Raw genomic sequence first — 21,641 nt, 5'->3', positions numbered from 1 at the left:
GCATTACTCACCCTTAGAAAAGAATCCAGTGAGCCGTTCTCCATATATTCCACCACTATCATCACAGGACGGCCTGTAAAAGCATAACATGACCAATTACCTTCAATGCATTTATCAAAGAAGCATGCAGGAGAGAAATATCTTAACCCTGAACACAAATAAGAGGCTGTATTCAGGAGACATGACTCTATGTGATGTGTACCAGGGTTTATCCATTGATTAGTGCTGCCTGCTTGCATGTGTACACACTAAAGCCCATTAAACACCGATGACCTACAGCTCAGGTAAAGAGCACTCGGGGACACTTAAAGATGTTGTCCTTATGTGTACTATTACAAATTTTCACATACCAGTCACATATTCTTAAAGATGCACTATGTAACTTTTCTGATAGAGGGTGCCATCTAGAATGTTCCACAGTAGGCCTTTAAGCAGTAAACACATCTTTCATTTATTATTTCATCTTTAATGCTAGTTTTGCTGATTATTTAATTAATTTAAATTAATTAATATTTTTTTGTTTATATGTGATCTCTCTCAGGTTCAGGTAACTTCATTTATACCTGCAGGAATAGGTTTGCAGTTTACATACATAAATGAACACTATAAAGACAAAAGTAAGCCATACATAGGTCATAAGAGACTCTCCCACAGTGCTGATAAAAAAAAAATTATGCAGGAAACTATAAAACCCCAAAGCGAATAGAAATTGTCACTGCAACCTTAACATGAATTTTATCAAATCCGGTTTATTATTTGTATCATGTATTGGATATGCCAAGAACAACAAAAAAGCCTTCCCCATCTCAATAAATCCAAAGCTTGTTTATTGAGTATTGCTGGAATTAACATTTTGAACAGGTGCATTCACAGTTTTATTCTCAAACACTGGGGTTTCCCCACAGAGCCTCCACGAGCGAGCTGTAAAACCAACTTTTTCAAACAGTAATAAAGTCATATTGTGGTAATTGTACCTTCAATGTGAAAATAGACCTATGGCTTGTGTTGAATATTGTTATTTTTGCATAAATAAAACTTGTTTTATAAATATGAATACATAGTTTAGTAGCATATCTAGCTATCCTCTCTGGCTTCTGGGGAAATAAGAATTTAAAATAAGGAATGTGGAAGTGATTTGAGCATGTGATGACACTCCAAATGAGGGACTTTTAAGGCATACTTAAAACACAGCTGTTCTCTCTCCACCTCTGCATAAAGATGTTTTCTTTTGCAATTATTGTCATCATTGCAGTTGGTTCAGTAAATTAGCCTTGGACCTTACTAAAATGAATAATGTATAATGCAGACTAACATTTTCAACTACTAAATTTCAATAATTGTCTTTAACTTTACTCAACATTGACTGAAAGAAGCACTTCTTCTATGGCTGACAATGATGCCCTAGGGTTCACTACAGGTCCAATAAGATATAATATCATGTATCAGGGTGACTTTAACTGGCTTTTAAGCATGCTTTATGGTACCTTGGCAATAGTCTTTCACATTTTCTAACGTAAAATTAGGAAAAAAAAGTTTGGAAAACTACACATCAGTTTCCAGTATGGAGTTTAGGCTCTCTGATATCAGCAGTGGGATTGAACATTGAATAAATACATTTGTTAGAGCTCAGAGAAGATGGTCTTGTAAACAGAACTACTGAGACAAGCGAGAATGCTGAAAAATTCAACTCCAGATATTCTTTGGATTAGCAAATAATTCTAAAACATTATTACAAACTAAAAGTACACTTTTTTCCAGCACACTTATATGCATTATTACAGTCAATACAGTTCCGGAGTTCAACAAGGCTCCAAACTAAGTCCATTTACATTTTTATTTAGATTTAGATTAGCCTTTATTGTCTTCCTTGGGAGAAATTTGTCTTGGGACAAGGGTACTCATGCCACATATAGAGACATATAACATACAGTACACACACAGTGGACACATCAATTAATGCAGTTCATAAGAAAAACGACCATTCAACATTTAATAATATTGCACCATTCCCATAATTAGCATATTTTACACATTCCCTGGGGCCTAAAAGTGTAAGGGTGAGTATTGCACATTCCCTGGGTGGATATAATATTGCACAGTCCCTGATGACCATACAGTAGATCATTATTTCTCTCATTATTTTTATTTGGCAGACCATATGTGTTAATGTTATAATAAAGCTATAAATCAGTGCAAACTTTGCTATTCTCAAACCTGGCTGCAATGATAGGATTTTATTTGTTCAAGCTACACTTTTAAGATAATGATGGTCCAGAAACATGATCTAGTTATGCAGTGGGGCGCTTGAATGAAAACAAATGCACCTGTTTACCTGAGCCACATGTGTCACCTGCTATTAGATCACAGGTATGGAAGTCAGTCACAGCACAATACGCTCCATAATTAGTCTCCCAAGAACAACAACAGATGTGAGTGCCGACGGGAGAGAGAGAGGAGGGAGGGAGAAAGTGTAAGGGACGGAGAGAGGAAAGAAGATAGAGAGGGGGTGGGGAGAGCAAGAATGAGGGAAAGATAGTGAGAGACAGGGGGAAGGAGAGGAAGGATGGAGAAAGTGAAAGACTATGAAGGATAGGGAGAAAGAAAGCAAGTTAGAGAGGGGGAGAGAGAAAGGGAAAGACGAGAGAACAGAAGAAAAAAGTCAAACAGGAGCTAGGAAGAGAGAGCAAGACTGAGACAGACAGGGGACAGAGGGAAAATGAGGGAAATCAGGGAAAGAGCAAGAAAGAAAGAGGAAGGAGAAAGAAGGAAGAAGAGGAAGAGAGAGAGGCAGACACTGAAATAATTTAATGTGTAACTGTGTTAATTATATTTATTATATTTTCTGAATATCTTACAAGTGAACAAAGGTATTATTTGTAGGCCTGTAGATCCATAACCAAAACAGCTAGAATTGAACAATAAAACGTTTTTTGGCCACTCCGACTCCAACCTACACATACACAAAAATAAATCAGTCAATAAATAGATGTGCTCTGACAGCCTCTGAAAAAGTAATCCAAAATTGCAGATTTCAATGTCATACTTAACAAATAATTTCTTATTTATCATTCACTCAACCTGTATTGAGACGTATTAACTTGCATCTCATCTTGACCTTGATTTGCGCGTCAATCAGTTTGCTTATTGGAGACATGCTATTGAATTGGTTATTGCATTTACCATTATACTTGACAAGAAAATCTGGGTTTAATCTATTGATTCAGAAGGAAGTGGTAATGCAGTAACTCTGGGTTTCTGAAAATCCTTCTCAAGTTGTCTGCAGGTCACGGCTGAAGAGCGTCCTCTATCTCTACACAAGTCTACGGGGGACACATTGAAATTCACTGTCACGTCCTGCTTTATACTGGCGCTGTAAAAACAACCATATGTTGCACTAGGTGAGGCCCGTAAAACAGCACTCGTTAACATGCACACACTACTCCTGCTGCTGCAAGACTATGTGTGCAGACAAAGAACAGGCAGAAGTAAGAAACCAAAAAAAGAGTATCGGTACGTTAAAGGTGCACTGTTTAACTTGTCTGCTTGTGTCTATGGGGATGTTATTGCTCTGCCTTGAATGTTCCAGTGTGGCAATAAATTATTTATCCAGCATTCCTTTCATTATGTTTTAATTGCCTGAAATAACATGCATTCTTTAAAGTGCGCAAGGCCGCCTCTCCATAGATCTGATCTCCAATTTGGCCGTCTTCACGGAGACAGATAAGTTTAATGCTGTGCTATGGAACATTCAAAGCTAAGCAAACACAGCAGACCCTCAACCAGAAAAGTTACAAACCTTTAAGTAAATTGAGATGTGGTGTTATTAAAAGAGTTGTTGGTGATAAAAAATGATGATTTAGCTGGAACTGAAAGCCATGCCACTTACTTTTATATCTCTCTTATATTTTGAACCACGATGGACAAAACACTGTCTGGGATAGTCACAGGCATTTAACAACGTGCCTGACTGGACAGTTCTCATCCAACAAAATTCCTTTTAAAATGCATCCTTTCCTGTCAGCTGCGTTTACAAAGTATTTAACTAAACAAGAAGTAATAAAATTAAAACGTGTGGATTTTTATATTGCTAAAATAGATGTCTTGGTTTACATACAGCTTTAGCCATAATGTTGTGGTGTCATTGAGCAACACACTTCATCCACCTTACCTTATATATTATATTGATGCAGCTGTATGTGAATGAGTTATTAGGGATCAGAGCTTACCAGCAACAAGTGTGAATGTATAACCATCGTCTCACTTTAACAACAACAATCTGAGTAATAACTATACAGATAACAGTTATTAAATGAAACTTTTAAAAACACTTCATGTAAAAGAAGTAACTGATCCAGCGTTTTATGACTATTAAATAAGAAACAATGTCTCTTACAGATTCATGCAAAAACTGAGGTTCAACCTTTTAAAAGCCCCATAGAGCAGTAAATGTATTCTGTGGGAGATAAACTGTTGTGTGGGCGAGGAAGGCGCTAAGTTTCAAAATGCACTTAACATTTTGTGAAGCATTTTCTATTTCTAGCTCAGCATGAAGGTCGCCACATAACATCTTTTGGTTACTTTGTATTGGTGGAATATTTTAGATGCTGAAAAATACTGCTTATACTGACCACCAACTTTTGACTATTTTTATTTTAACTATACATTTTAAGTCAGCTTATTGTGTCAAAAAATAAAGCAAATATTGAAATTATTAAAACAAGTACCGTATTTTCCGAACTATAAGTCATACTTTTTTTCATAGTTTGTCCGGGGGTGCAATTTATACTCAGATGTGACTTATATGTGAAATTATTAAAATATATAATTTCACATCTTTGTCATTATTGTCACATTGATAACTGTGTGAGGGCACTCTAGGCTTATGTACGGTTTAGCCTTTTACGCTAATGCAAAGTCTTACCTGACAGAGCACTATTTAAGAAACAATTGAAAAGTAAAATATAAATTTTCTGGTTCACCAGTTTGTTTACTAGCAGGCCAAAGTGGTATGTATATTTTCAAAGTGTTCCTATGCAGTTTTGTGTGTATATATGATATGAGCCAGAGCTTATGTTATATTTTATGTGTTTGCTATTTCTACGGTATGAACTGTAATGAAGAAGTGAGACCACAGTAAACATCAGTGAAAAGAACTCTCGTGTGTTTGTGGACAAGTCAACGTATAATACGTTAGTGTAGCATATCTGATTAACTGTTAGTATCTAATGTAAACATACCAGATAGTTTGTTGTCTATGTGTTATGTTAGCATGATGAACTGCTATTCAGCCTGTTGTTGTATTATTATAACTGGCCTTTAAAGATAAAATATCTATTCTTGGTCTCCCCCAAAAATATGACTTACCGTCCAGTGTGACTTATATGTTGTTGTTTTTTTTTCATTATTACACTTTTTTTTTCCTAGTGTAACTTATACTCCAGAGTGACATATAGTCTGGAAAATACAGTACTATAGGAAACTCAAATATTAATAAACAGTGACTTATACACTGTATATTTCTAAAAGACTGAAATAGGCTCCACAGTTAAAAAGTATTTTACCACCAGAATTTACTTCTGGTGTTGTTAATTGCAATGGTTAAGCTGAGATCTATTTTACCTGTGGCTGTTCAAAATCATTGGGCCTCATTCATGAAGTGTTCTTAAGAACCAATTTGTATGCCCTTCTTATGAGCATTTTTGTGCACAATATGTTCATAACTGAAATGTTCTTTTTAAAAGAATCCTAAGAAAAAAATTCAGCTGTTTTAGAATATAATTACTCTAATAATGCAACACAAAATTCTAATTCCTCCGTGATTATATTTTATATAATTTCTTAAATTATTCCCTATAAAATATTACTATGTGATTCAATAACATTTATGAGGAGTTTTGTGGAGCGTGTAGTCTATTTGGTCACACAGACTTTACAGGCTGCAGTAACAGCCTCAGTCTGTCCCAACCCCAGTGCTCTCCATATCGGCCACTGTTATAGCCCTGCACCTTGTACTGGCGCTGGACTCAGCATCCCTACACCTCCACCACTCCCTATGACCAGAGCGCACTCATATACACCCCCAGCCCCGCTCCCCTGCTATTTATCATGGGGCAGCTACCCACAGAAAATGTGATAAATATGATGAAATTGCTCACTTGTTTCAGTAAGTTGTTGACTTAAATATATCTTCACTGAGTGTGTTCATGTGGGTCTGGTCATATTTAATCCCCACTGAAACTGTAAAACTGCTGTAAGTGCACCCTACCTGACTTTCTCGTTCATGCTGTCCCTCACGCTTTCACATGTAATAATGCCAAGCCCATATTGGCCATATATAGAAGTTTAAAGAGTGTTTCTCAGAAAATACATATTCATTTGTATGTCAATGAAAATTAAATGAGTGTCGTGGTGTTTGTACCTGGATGTTGGTGAATTAGGTGCAAGTGTCATTTAAGTAGAAATTTTGCTTCTTAAGAACATGTTGTGAATCTGGCGCAGAGTTCTCACAACATCTTCTAAAAGTGGAAGTTAAAAACATTAAGGAAAAAAAAACAAAAAACATTCATGAATGAGGCCAATTATACTTAATTGCAAGGAGAATAGCTCAGAGGCAAAACAAACCTACACCAATGTCCCACGTTTGCATTGAAGTCTTATCCACTGAATTAAACACTACACACTACACATGCCATCTACATCATTGGATATTTTGGTTTTCCACATACTTTCACATACCCCAAAAATATAATAAAAAACAATAAATTACTACTTTTGCAATTACCTCATATCATATTGTGATAATTGTACCTTTGACATTCTTCTTATATGGTTGCATGTCTAGCTTACAGATGTACTTACTTTTGGTGACCACTCCTTCTAGTCTGATGATATTGGGGTGGTCAAACTGTCCCATGATTGATGCCTCTCTGAGGAAATCCCGCCTCTGTCGCTCCACATATCCTCCTTTCAGAGTCTTTATGGCCACAGCGATCTCCTTCTTCCCCGGGGTTCTGAGTCTTCCACTGCACACCTCCCCAAACTCTCCTACACACATACAGAATAGTGTACATTAAACCCGCACTTTATCACCACCGGAGGGCAGTGTTGCAATGTCCAACCCATCTGAAGTGGAGCATCTCCATTGCTAAGTTAATCAACAACAGAACTCTTTGGTTTCTTTTTATCTGAAAATATATTTTTTGTGTGTTTGCCCACAATGACAATCAGTTTTTTTTGTTTTTTTTTTTATAAATGCACATACTTAAATTATGTTTGTCTCAATTAAGCTTACTAGAGACAAGTATAGAATAGGGGCACAAATTAAAATAAAATGAATAACATATAGAAATAGCTCATTATATAATTGTTCCAACACCTCACATAATGACTTCAAATGTGTGAAACTTTGCAGCTTTACATCTAAAACCTAAATGGAGCCAACCAGTGATTCACACTGCAGTTGATGCTGCAGTTGTTGAATGTCTATATTGGCATTATAAAATAACCTATTAATGTAGTGTACATTTGTTTATAGTGTGACTAAATCGATTAACTCAGTATTAACGGACAGATTTGCTGTATAGGCTTAGTAGAGTTAGTAGACTTAGTGAAATGAGGATGAAACCCATCACAGATTCAGATACCACCGAAGAGCCCTCTATACTCCTCAATATGTAGCTATGTACATCATTTGGCTGGTCTGATGGGTTTGTCAGCTCTCTCACCAGCTCCAATCACCCTCTCGATGCGGATGCGACACGGGTCGATCTCCTTGGTGAACTCGTGCACAGCTTGTGTGGGGTCCTCGTATGTGTCAGGGTCAACGTAGGTCTTTATCCCCGGGAACGGTACTGCACAAACACACACACATAATGAGAGTCAGGGAGAGGCTCTACTCACAGGCTATGGACTGTGTAGGGGTGTAGGGGAGAAAATATTATACTGCTATATGGCTACGAGTAGCACCACTGCTTCTATATGACTATTTATTTATTTATTTGATCATAATTTTCTTTACATTGCAGTAAGTGCATTGTCATTAGGTGCATAGCTGAGGCACTCAAAAGGAGTAGGTAGAAGTTGGAAACGTATAGAGAATTTAAATACAACTTAAATATTATATATTTGACTTTTTTTTTTTTTTTTTTTTTTTATTCATTGAAGTCATTGCAGGGTTTTATCTAAATCATTCCAGAAGTCAACACCACACCCTGATTTTATTTTTTATTTTTTTCATAGTTGTACAGATACAATTTTTTTTTTTTAATTTTTTGTATTCAGTTTATAAGATCTTTACTTGTCCATGTGTTTGTCATTTGCAGTAATTGAATTGACATGTTTTGACAGGACAATGCTTATCATAAAGTGATTTGAGTATAGTAAAAATCATAAGCTAAATTGACATCGGATTTTTCTAGTACAGTTTCACAGTTTTGTTCTAGTACACTTTGTTTACGTAATTTACTACTATTCCACCGAACAGAACTTCCAATACATTAGTGAATATTATCAGGGAAAAACTATTCAAGGTTATCCAGGTTGGCCTGGTGTATTTAGGATAGAGTGACATACTGTGCATAGAATTTATGAAGTTCTTATAAGGCCTGTGGTCCCTTATTTTTAGCAGATCTATGTTTAAAATCATAATAAGGAGCTCAGAGCTATTTCTATGGGAGTATAATTTTTTGTTTGGTTTGGTTCTGTTTTGACATAACATTTCATATCCTTCCATTGCATAATCATTTGTTTCATTCTTTAACCATGTTTCTGAAATTGCAATAAGATAACAACTATTTTCAAACTCTTTCAGGTAATCTTTTATCTTCTCAACATTTGCCTGTAAGGTTCAGATGTTGATGGGGATCAATGATAATGTTTCATTTGACCTCATCAGTGTTGATAACAGGTTATTGACCATAACTACAACTGCTACTACTACTGCTATTACTGTTACTACCCAACATAGTAAAAACACTTATTCTTAATGTTTATCCCACTCATAGTAGTTGAAACTGCAAATGAAACTACTACTACTACTACCTACCACCATGACCAACATCTCATTCTAAATTATATTCCATTTTAAAATTAATGCCTTAAAAATAGCATGAAATTTACAATAATGCAATATAAGCAATATCAAATCCCTTTTAACACATGATGCTGTACCTGGAGCTGGGCGGAGCTCTCGGCTCCTCCCGCGCGCACCTGTTGTCCATCTGGCTAATCACCACACCTGCTGTGGATAAGAGGAGCTGGGAGAAGACACTCGGTGCCAGATCGTCCGCGTGTCAACGTGATTATACCCGCTCCTTTTATTGCATTCTTGTCTCTTGCTCTTTTTGATACTAATTGGAGTTTGCTGCCTCCCAGGTTCCGGTTCTCCTGACCTTTCCAGCTCCTGGCTTCGGGCTCTGTTCCTGACTCTGTGCTTCAGCTCTGGTATTGTCAACTCCTTACCTTCACCTCCCTGTCTCGTCCTGGACCCTGGCAGTACCACGCTCCCGGCTCCGGTTCCCACTCTCCTGTCTGCCCCGGCTCTGCTGCCTCTGGTTCTGTTCCCGGTCTGGTCTGCGCCCCGCTCCCGGCGGATTCCTGTTCCCGTCTCGGTTTTCCCCCGACGCGCCCTTGGCTCTCGCTCACGCCCTGCCCGCGTATCTTGTTGGCTTATTGGACTATTGTTTGTACCTTTCACTAACTGTAAATAAAACACTGTAAACCTGTCCCGAGTCCTGCACGTCTTTGGTCCACCCAAACCCAGCTGTTACGACAACAGAAGAAAATGGTATACTGTCTATCAACTTTAAATCCATGCTAACAAACAAATTAAAAAGACCACTGACAGATCTTTTGGAGATATTAAAATAAAGCTTGTTTACAAGGGTCCAAAACCTTCTATCATCCTTAGACATCTTGCCATTTACCCAAAATGTTCCACAATATGAAAAAAAATCTCTACAAGGAAACAAGCAAATAACTCCACCAACCCAAGTATCTTTTTGGCAATAAAACCCTCTAATTGAATAAATAAAAGATTGATTTATACCATACAGTGGAACATTCCAAGCAAAGCGATAACTTTTTAATGACACAAACAGTTGACAGAGCCACCCCCAAAAAACATATATAGTGCATTTCCAAAACACACCCTATCCAGAAATCAAACCAAGACCACAGTGACAAGTTGTTGCTTACTTTTCGTTACTGCTTGTAAATAGTGTGTGGTGATATTGCTTAATGTGCCAAAGGAACAATTTAGGGAAGGAGCCAGAGCCACGACGAAGCCAAATCCAATTATATTATTTTAATTTTCCATTAGAGACGACACATTCAGTGAAATGTTAGAACAGAGCATAGGGCTTGGATAACACAACTTCTTTTATTGCCCAAATTCATGTTTATTTTATTGGCTTCAGTTTAATGGATGATAATAATTAACCTAAATACCACACAATTCAACCAGCAAAGAACATTAGAGGTTGTTAAAATGTAAACGCTCCACAGTGTTATATTCAGCTCTAAATGTCTTAAATTAATGGAAACATATCGCTTTGCCGATGGAACAACTAAGTAAAATGGGGAAATGGTTCTATTTCCAAACAAACTCAAACATAAAGAGTTAGGATCTCATAAAGTTTCATGTGAAGTAACTTGCCACCATTGTGAGAAAGGGCTAATTCGTTGGTAGAAGTCTATGCCCCCATGTGCTTCTATCTACCTGTTAAGCTCCTTTCTGTTCTCTGATTTGCATTTAGATAAGGTGTTTTGGATTAGGTGAAGAGGCAATAGAACTACTCATATGGCTTGTGGCAATGGCTGAGTGGCTGTCAATACTTTTTTTGGCTGACCCATTGGTATTTTTAGTTTGATAATTGCTATTGGGAGAAAAATATATGCCTCTTATATAGTAATTACAATGTTAAGTAGAATTGTAAGTTCACATAAATCTATTTTGGGCACTTGGATGAAATTTTGTCAGTACATTTGTGGGGAAGCTGGTCAATGTGGTCTGAAGCTGGAGGCAGAATCAGAAAAAAAAACAAAATATATTTAAATTCTCTGTGGTGAAATGTGGCAAAAATAATATATCTCTACAAATATTAACTGTGCTCAACTTAATCAAAAGCAACAGAGATTTACAAACCTAAGGAAAACCCCATGTCTACCAGGCTACACTGATGTTCCCCTGATAGACTAATTCTCACAGTTTTTACCCTCCCAGCAGGAAGGACCTCCCCCAAGTAAGTACTGATTAAACCGATTAGTACCGATAAGATTTAAACTTTAGCAGTAGTCCAATCTGACTGGTTAATTTTGAGGGCAGTGAAATAAAAATTGAAATCAAAATACACAAAGACACTGAAACAAAAAGGAACTTAAAACTCACCCCAGGTCTTTAAAAATGGCCAAAATTGGGCTTGCCCCCTCTTTGTCTTACTCAGGGAAGAATGAATGTGGATATGTTCAATTAAATCATATAGCTGAAAAGAGTAGGTTTAACCAAATAAACTCTTTAAAGAAACTTGTGTACGTGTGGTATTTAACTTAAAGGTGAACTATAACTAAAAAGACTAAAGACTAAATAAAACAAACCCGGAATAGTCACGTCAAGTAGTTTAGTTGAATAGGGGAAAAAAAAAAAAAAGTGAAATTAAATTAATGTGAGATTAATGCGAACAAAGGCCCACTGTGTTACATCAACTTCTGTAAAAATGTATCCTCTACAGTTCGTCTCTGGACATTAGAAAAAACCCCAAAAAACACACATTCAGTAACAGGTGAGACAAATGAATTTCGACACACAGTGATGCGTTTCCACCTGGCTATCGATTATGAGCGCAGAGGCAATTAGATGTGTTGATCCTAATCCTGAAGTCCAATAACTTCTCTCCAGCACAGCACAGAACACTGTAGCACTCACAAATACTCTGGCCGTTGCAGTGGGACAGAAGATATTTTAACCATTATGTCACTGCTTAATATTTCTAAAGAGACTTAGACCTATAAGTTTTTTTGTGAATCCCTGGATTGTGTAGTTTGTATTTCACAATAAATACTGACCCTCAAAAAGTATCGTTCCATCTATCGATATGAATCAATATAGTATTTATCATGACAGGCCGAGTGATGTATGAGCAGAAATACATTTGTTGTATTGCCCAAGCTTCTCATTTTTCTACAAATGTCATTGAATCATATTAAATGTATGTGTTTCTCCACACTTGTTGTTGGTAAGCTTATGTAGATCCACCTACCCTGGGGCACATTGAGAGGATTGATTACATCCAATCAATTAAACTTTATTTGTATAGAGCTTTACAACAGCAGCAACTGAACCAAAGTACTTTTGCATTAAAATATCCAATAAACAAACAAAAAAAAAAAAAATCCAAAAACAAGTCATCCAACTGCAGTGTCTTGCCCAAGGACACAGGTATAATGATTTTTGCAATGCTAGAAAGTGTCATCCTTCAGTTTCACTAAGACAATCACATTTGGACTTGAACTTTAGAAATGGTGACTGAACTACAGCAATGAACACCGCACACTCATTTACTAATATGACTGCTGATATTTCTAAGCCTTAATCCTTTTCAAATAAATTTGATCACATATCGAATGTTCTTCTAAAACAGGTAATCCTTAAAACACCAACCCAACAAAGCAACTGTCTGCCTTTGAGCAAGTACAAGATCAATCTACCAGTTCCCTCCATGACCCTTGACCTCCCTGTCTTTAGGTTTGAAGGCTGGACTAGACACAAGCACTACCCCCATGTCTCCAATCAATACCATATCACACAACAAAAACTACAATATGTTTTCTCTGATGCACTGAGTCAGTCCATCCACTCCCTGAGGACCACCGCAGTGTCCCAGAAGCCTTGGTGTTTGATACAGCAATACCCTACTGCACTTTGTTTGTTAGCCACCTTCAAAAGCTCATTTAAACTCAAAGTCTATTTTCTTACCTGCTATAGTGTGTCTGTCTACGTAGTGCACTCCTTTATTATGTTACCTTTCAACTTGCTTGTACCAATCCCACTTTTGCCTCATGTTCTCATTTTCACTTGATGGCCATCTTCTCTCTGCTATGTGCTTTTACACATTTTTGTTTCATGTTGGAATGAAGCTATTGGAAGGAGTACATTGAGAAATATTGGTTAAAAAGCTTAGAAGAGAAGGTGCTACTACATATATGGATTATATAGTACCTCACAAGACTATGTTGTAAATTTCTCTCATCTGGTCATAGTAGTATGAAGAAGTGGACTAAGGGAGTGTGACGTCACCCAGAGTTCGGCTTCACTCAAATAAAGCTCATCAAGGCTAGCCTTTATATCTGCAAATTTGGAGACGAGTTGAAGCCGTATTTGAAACTCCGACCGTGAATATCATAACAACCAAAGAGTCAATCTGAAGCAAAACTGTTGAAGGTAACGCCCCTTCCCACCTGCACCATCCGTTTGGAAGGGGGCGGGAGCTTAGCAACACTGTCAATCAAATCTGAAGCAAACTCGGGGAGAGAAGGCAACTGATTTGTCTCTTATTAATGTTTATAGCAAAATAGAAATACCAGGATCATGTAGAGCCTGACTGCAGCTGTTACTGTTTTCTACTTTCTATTTAGAGCGCAGTGGCTAGAAGGTTAGCTATGTCCATTTGTATATACAGTCTATGCATCTGATGCATAAGAAGTAAAGATCCTCAACCCCATTTTTAATAAATGTAGGTATTTCCCTATTGATTACATTATATTCTCAAAAGAAATATCTCAAAGGTAAATTCACAAATGTTGAACCTGATCATTTCTATTAGTGAAAGAGCCCAAGAGACCCAAGAGCTCGCTGTATTGCTCGCTGTATTACAACAAAAATTTGCATTTTAACAATATTCATTTTTGCTGCCTCCATCTGTATTAACTATTATTGGTCCATGAAATGTTATGATGTGATTTAAAACCCAGCGATACCATACATACTGTTTATGTGGTTCAGGAAGGTTTGGTTCTAAAGTTCTTTAATTTGACCCCATATAAGATCTTAACCTTCTAAGGAAGTACTAGATTCACTGATGGGACAATGTGACATTATATGAACAGACAGTGCAGATGACTTACCCAGGCCATTCTGGTAGCTGGCCCTCCTCTTGTCCTCTGCGGTCATCTTGGCTTTAATGTACCACTGACACCTGCAACATAGAGAGATGTTAAACCTCACAAAAGCTGTCAGACTATCTAGTCTACAACATTAAAGGGGACATATAGTTTAAACTGACTTTTATGAGTTTGTAATCATGTTATAATGGTGTACTCTTCAATTTGCTTACTCAAAGTGATTGCCCCCCCCCCCCCCCAAAAAAAAAAACAAACAAAAAAAAAAACAAAAAAAAAATTACACTAGCCAACTGCTTTTAGATTTGTGGGTTGGCTAGTAATACTATTAACTAACATTATCCAGAAGAAGTTCTTTCCAATGACCAGAAGGGGAAAAAGTAAAAACATGCAGTATTAAGTCAAGTCCTAAATATAAGGTAAAGTCATTTAATAACTAAAAACCGCCAAAACTGTGAGAGCTCTCTGTACATACATACGCCTACTGAACAAGGGAGCTGAACAATGAAATAGTGCAACCTCTAATTCATTGTTAATGTTAACACTGTTGTTAGTTGCTAATGTCACAACTTTATACAAGTCACATAAAAGGCAATCTGTTGTGTGAGAAACTGAATGCAAACAAAAGCTGAATAAGAAGGCCACTTCTCTCAGCTAATGTGCCAGAAAAAAGCAGACATTTGAGAAGTAATGGGGCTGATTTATTGTTTTGGCCAAAGAAATAATATATTAAACATTTAAGTGAGTTTATTATATACACAAACTGGTTGTTAGCCTTAATTACCATATAACATGGGCGGTTTAAGCTAGACCAAAACAGTATGCATTGGTCCAAAGATCTTAAGATTAATAATAATAATCTTTTTTTTTTTTTATTCTTAATTGCAAACATGAACACTTTACAATGCCAGGGATAAAGGATAAAGTGTATAATGGATTCTATCATTATAAAAACCTCTTTCCAGAGCAATTAACAATTTAACACAAAATATATCCTTTGAATGGGAAAAACTCTTCAAAATGTTGCTTGTAGGCAGTTGAAACCCATGAACATATCACAAAAACCCACATAAGTTGTAAACTTGAGGCTATGATTTCTTAACATATACGTTCAGAAGTCGACAGAAGTTGACAAAACAGGTATAACACTGTACAACACTGTATAACTGGCTACACAGTCTGTTAGCAGTGTATCTACCATGGTCCCATTGTGACGTACACAATCTCTCACTTGCACTCCTGTATAACATTTGCTGGATATTTACTTGTTGAAAAGCGTATCTGACACTGCTCTGAGGATGGCACTGGCAGCAAGTGAAGTATGCACTCAAATTCCCAAAACACAAAAACAAAATGTGTCAGATTCAGAGTCACTTCACAGGAGCAGGTCTTTAGAGTGAGGCAGCTTTGAGCAGTTTGTCCCTTAGCGCTGCTCTGAATGTATACAGCCCAGTGGATGAGATGAGAGATAGTGTCTAGTGTGGCTGAGGGAGCTATAGAAGAGATCAACTACATAGACACTGAAACACACATGAGGTGGGAAAATATCACTGTGGTTAAGCACTCTTGCCCCCTAGCAACAAGGTATGAGAATTTGACTCCGTGACTGTATATGATCAAACATTCCCCATTTTCATACTTACATACTCCTATATTACACAAAATGCTTTCTTGTGAGCTTTAAACCATGTTATAATGTCGTTACCACCTCATGCCCGGAGATGTTTTTTGTTTCATTCACACATGTTTGAGTAATCCTTTATTATTAGTCTGTCTACATCTCCAAAGCTAAAAATGCTCTGCTCCACCTTGTGATGTCATGTAGTGGTAGTTTTCAAGTTAACAGCCATCTCTTACCTTTTGTTCAGTAGAGACTGGCAATTCCAGGGTTGAAATTATCCAAATGATTCTAGTGAAGGAGCCTGAAGTTTAAAAACACAGTGGGGGACTTCCTGTATTGACATCACAAGTTGGAACAGTGTGTTTTAAGTTTGAGAGAAGAACTCAGCCTAAATGTGCAGGGTTTGTGAGTTAAACATGCGTGAATGAAACGAAGCACAACTCAGGCATGTTTGTGATGAGGAAACTACATTATATCATAGATCAGAAAATAGTAAGTAATAGTAGTAATATGGGCTCGTTAAAGTCCTAATGTACACTTCGTAAGGCCTGTTATATTCCTTGTTGCATAAATATTATTAAATAAATATAATTATATGGGGCATGTAGATAAAAAAAATAAAAAATAAAAAATATGGGCAACGTTTTGACTCAATTATCAGATAGGGCAGGGGTCATAAAGTCTTGAATACGCACCTGATTAAAAGCCGCACCAGCTAAATTTGAAGAGAAAATCAATTTTGTACATATATAAGCCGCACCTGAATAAAAGCCGCAGGTTTTCATATTGTAACATGAGATATTTACACAGAAAGACGGTGCACTGACACGCTTTTTTTTAAACTGTGCCTGAAAATTGGAACCAACACGACAACAACACGGGATGAACACATCTGCAGGTTTAGAAAATAAAACTGCACCAAAACGGAAAATCTGCTTTTATTTCCTCTGAAAACTTTTGTCGTCTTTTTACATTGACCAAGTTGGATTCATTGATGTCGAGCTTACGTGCAGTGGCTCTATTTCAGGAGTCTGCAACCCGCGGCTCCGGAGCCGTATGCGCCTCTTTCAGCCTCATACTGCGGCTCTGCGTGGCTGAAGTGTATTTTATTTGTGTTAGTTCTTTTTGTTGTAGTTTAAATTGGAAGATTATTATGATCTTAAAATAAAATTATATTTTCTTATTTTTCGTTGCTCAAAATAAGCGTCACACTCGCGGAACAATGTTCAAAACAAACACCGCTCACGTCTCACGTCTCACAGACACAGACACAGACACAGCTCACAGTCCTGCGTAAAGAGCCCTGATTTTCAGACGCTGTGCGCACAGGGGTCAGGAGCAACTTTGGCCCGTCCCTAATGACGCACTAATAAGCTCGTCCATAGATGTATCATGAAAATCCTGCTGGAAATCGCCACAGAAATCTATTTGATGTAGTAGCAAGTTTATTATCTGCTCTTGTCTCCGCGGTGACGTATCACGTATAACACATCAGACACGACGCACAAAAGTAGAGCCACAAGCGAGTGAAAATGAGCCAAAACAAAAGTCTTTGGAGAGCTTTTAACAAAGGGGAAAAGGACAACTGAGGAGCCAGAAGAGGAGACTACGACCTCCAAGAAAAAGAAAGATAAATTTAACAGACAATGCCTACTTAAAACCTGGGTTTGTCGCTGCAGGTGACTCACGTCCAAACTCTTTCAGGCATCATATAATTGTTACCCCTATTGCAATTTGTTATTTGTCAGGAACATAAACCGATGGCCATAAAACAACAGAAATATGTTGTCTTGCTATATAGCCAAGTTGTTGTAATTCATTGTACCATTTTGTGCTATATTGCAAAATTGAAACTTTTTAGCTACATAGACACATTCAATGACAATGTGAATATAACACATGGACACTTGCAAAAATATCTTACTACTTGTTTTCACTGGAGAAAAACACTGTAACTACAACTTGCCAAGACACTGCTCGAGCTACACTCACCCATGGCACCCGACCATTATCTGTGTCTGATGTCAAGGCAAATAGCCAAACGGCTCATCTACAATGTGCCATCCCTGTGCTCGGCTCATTCACGCTCAATTGATCGAGTGCTTAGGCCCGCCTCCTCCGACTGCGCCAGGGCCAAAGAAATGAACCGTCCAAACACACAGGACAGAGAGCTCACTGCCAATGATACAGATGGGATGGAGCTTGTGTTGTAAGCTCCATCCCATCCCACCAAGTTGGCGCTTGTCCAACTTTATATTGATGACTATTAATACCATTATCTGCTGTATAGGCTATAGTTGGGACAGTTTTACAATGGTTTTCTTGTCTGTTTTCACTGATGTAAACTGTTTGAAATGTGGATTCCTAAACTATATCCTATAACAGTTATAAACCCAACGTGGGATCTTCACATCTTGACAAAAAAGGCAGAATTATATAGAAGAACGTGTTTTTTTATTGGCCCCATGGTACTTTTTATGTTGATTAGTGTTAAATATTATCATCAATATTTTAAGATTGATAAAACCAGTATTTTTGTTAGGATCATCTGCAAATACACTGGTATTATAGTGGTTACTGAGGGGTTAGTTTAGGTAACATTAGACATAAGTTACTATTACTATTAAATACATCTTTGCATATTTTGGATCAATTTGGATTGGGATTATTTGGTCTCGGCTTTCCAAATATACTCAAAACCCAGTTATTGATATCTGGCCTACATTTTTATTTTACATTTCAAGAGTATTCATTATATAAAATCTGTTAAGGTATTGTTTTTTACCCCAAACATACACCAATATTACAAACATAAGAGGGAAGGTGGATGTAGTACCTTGTCTAAAAAGATACCTATAAGAAATATAGAGTGGAGATCTAACTACCAACCCTTTGATTCCTTTCAAAGGGAATATAAGTTCAGAAACCAACTGATAAAACCATCTGTGTCCCTTTTCATGTGGGCAGGTATATTTGGTAGCATTGGTGCATGTGTATCTGAGCCCCTCTCTGCCTTTTGAAGCCTTCACATAATCCAGGTTTCCAGATTAGAGCCGGTGTCAGAGGTGCTTTGAGCAGTGGGGGTTGCTGGATTGGGTCTTTCTGGGCTCAGTGGACTCTGTGGACCTAACAGACACTGATGGACAGAGCAGAATAGTGCTAACCAGGGCCCGGGATTTAGACAGCGCCTGTTGACCTCTGCCAATGGGGTCAAGTTATTCATTAAAGTAACAGTGGCATGTGTCGTTATCAGCCATTTCCAGTTCCATCCTCTGATCCTCCTTATCCGCCATAGCTCTGTCTCCTCTATAAGCTTTCATGTTGGAAAGAGGGGAACACCCACAATACCCTATATGTTATCAACCACAAAAGACCCAGGCTGCTGCTTAGCTCTCTGGATTGTCAAGATACATTTTCATTTTATGTTTATGTTGAAGCATAAACCCCAAGGAGAGACAGCGGGCCCAGAGTCCTAATCAGAGCATCAGTGTAATACGAGCCACTGCTCTTTGGCCTGACATGACTGCAGACAGCTCATTACACAAGACCTCCTGCTGCCAGGACCAAAGGGCAGAGAAGAGAAAAGAAATGCCATGTAATGTTACAATTCTAATTCTAATTGAAAGGATTACTTATTGCTTTATGTGTGGTATAGAAAGACACGCATTTAGGCTGTGTTCTTGGTTTAGTCCTGCTGTAGACATGCTATTGTTCTAGTCCTGGTCTAGTCTAGGTAGGTCTATTATGTTCATAGTATGGCATTAAATTTGCGTTTACTTCCATGGAGACAAGCGGGAGGGTTCAGACCAAATTACAAGGGTATTTGTGTAGAGGTGTGCCCACTCACAGCAATAATGCCTATTTTTTAAGCTTTGCTTTTTCTAAGCAATAACAACTACAATATATTGTATTCTTTCTAGAAGGAATGCACACATAGAAGCAAGCACAGTTCCAATCTATGGTTAACTCAAGCTTTTAAAACTACTTTTGGACACACAAGCTTGGTATTCTGGCATTTTCTATATTAACCAGACTACTGTAAATTTTAGTGTATATGTGTGAGTGAAATACTGTGTGAGTGGGAGGGTGTACATGGGCTGGTTGAAAATGTGAATGGGTGGTTGTGGTGAGGAGGATTTTAATTGTCTATGTAAAGCACTTTGGGTTACATGTGATGTATGAAAAGCACTCTACAAAGTACACAAAGTTTAATTCATTGATTGTTAACTTCTGATGTAACATGTCCATTTTATGAAAATCTAATCAAATCACCTCTCTTGTGTACACTAAAATGAGAATGAGTGTATCATTTAAAAGGACAGAGGTGCTTTCTGGTTTAAGATAATATGTAAACCATGTATGGGCAAACAATTCGAGAGCTGAAGAGAAAGATGAGATAAGATGCTAAGTACACTAAAATATAATCTGAAAAATGGGCCTGGAATAACACACAACTAAAAAATTGTAATTCAAAAGCAGGTAAGCCGATTAGCACATTCATGCAAGTTAAATGTCAGTTTGTTTTACATATATAGATTTTCATGCAGTTTATTCAGAATCAACCTTTGCCATTTGTTTCATAAATTAAAAACAACTTTTGGACAGCTTCAAAGAACATTTGGTGTTTTTCTTTTAAGTTCTTGTCCCTCCCACTCAGGTCATAAAGACACTGCATATGACATAACAGCAGGACTTTAGTGGGCTTGTAGTTCAATTTAGATATACTTCTACTTCAGCAAGAACATAAACATCTTAAAGGTTGTTTTAGTAAAGTGTGAAAGAGAGGCTCACAACCAAACTACAGAAACGAGGAAGCAACAAAGTATAGATTCACCTTGAGAGCAGTATTCTTTGTAGCTCAAGGAAACTTAGAATTGGATTCATCAAAGGACTTACCACTATTTACCATTTAAAGAGAACAGTTTGAGGTTTAATATGATAAATACAAATCATCAAATTTAAATGTGGGTTTAGAAAGCTCTTCATGTGCAAGCAAAGTTGGGAAATAACAACGATTACTTTAGGAGCATTGATGCAAGTAACAGTCAATATATAGTCTATGATACAATATTTGATTTTCAAGTACAGTTGCAAACACTCCTTTCCCGACTGCATCCCATGTGTGTAGTTAAGGTGTATGCTCCTCCCAAAGACGTCATATACATCAAGAACCCAATAAAGACCAAGAATGCTGAGGACATCATGAAAAAAGCATGGATGGCCCTGGTCAAAAGAGGGTACAGCACATTACGGACAACATTACTCAAATTAATGCAAACCTAGAGGCAAAAAGGCAGTTATTCAAACAGACCTATCAGCCGCAAACCGCAATAGATGAGGATATGACGGATCATTTTAAACTGGAATACGAAAGGGAATTCATAAAAACTAAAGGACATCAAAAGACTTGAGAAGCTAATTGCCAAAACCTACAAGAAGACAGCTTAACACAAAGCGACTCTAGGAACTGGGTAAACAACTTTCTAGCCACAGAACCTGCATGTCAATTCATACAAGATGTGGGAAAGAAGGCAGAATTATGCAAGGAAGTAGCAGGCAAATTAAAAACAACAAGATATCATCATATTACCAGCAAATAATGGCCGCTCTACAGTTGTTATGGATAGGGACAGTTACAAGCACAAAACGGAAGAACTTTTACACAATGACAATATCTTCCACATACTCAAAAAAGTTGAACAATTAAAAAGGACTCCCAAATCGCTACTAAAGCCGATATTAACCAAAAACAAAATAACCCAGGATGCATACAATCTACTGGCACCCAGAGCTGCCATCACACTGTGGATATATGGCACACTGAAGATACACTAAATAGGTACAACAGTCCATCCCATAGTAGACAGCATAGGATCAGTCACATATAAATTCTCGAAATCACTTGTCG

General features: G+C 37.4%; 1 protein-coding gene across 1 annotated transcript in view; it reads right to left on the bottom strand.

Moving 5' to 3' along the window:
* Positions 1-21,641, bottom strand: part of LOC117388935 (ephrin type-A receptor 6-like) — a 202,348-nt gene that overhangs the window by 6,894 nt on the left and 173,813 nt on the right. The window contains exons 9-12 of the mRNA XM_055230560.1: positions 14,119-14,189; positions 7,725-7,850; positions 6,859-7,044; positions 12-73 (exon numbers count right to left, since the gene is read on the bottom strand). Of these exons, the coding sequence (XP_055086535.1) occupies positions 12-73; positions 6,859-7,044; positions 7,725-7,850; positions 14,119-14,189 (445 nt within the window). The remainder of the gene's footprint in view (positions 1-11; positions 74-6,858; positions 7,045-7,724; positions 7,851-14,118; positions 14,190-21,641) is intronic.

Source organism: Periophthalmus magnuspinnatus, chromosome 21, assembly GCF_009829125.3.
Source record: "Periophthalmus magnuspinnatus isolate fPerMag1 chromosome 21, fPerMag1.2.pri, whole genome shotgun sequence".
NCBI classification, from domain to species: domain Eukaryota; kingdom Metazoa; phylum Chordata; class Actinopteri; order Gobiiformes; family Gobiidae; genus Periophthalmus; species Periophthalmus magnuspinnatus.
The sequence above is the reverse complement of the archived record's forward strand: the minus strand, read 5'-3'. Positions and strand labels throughout refer to the sequence as shown.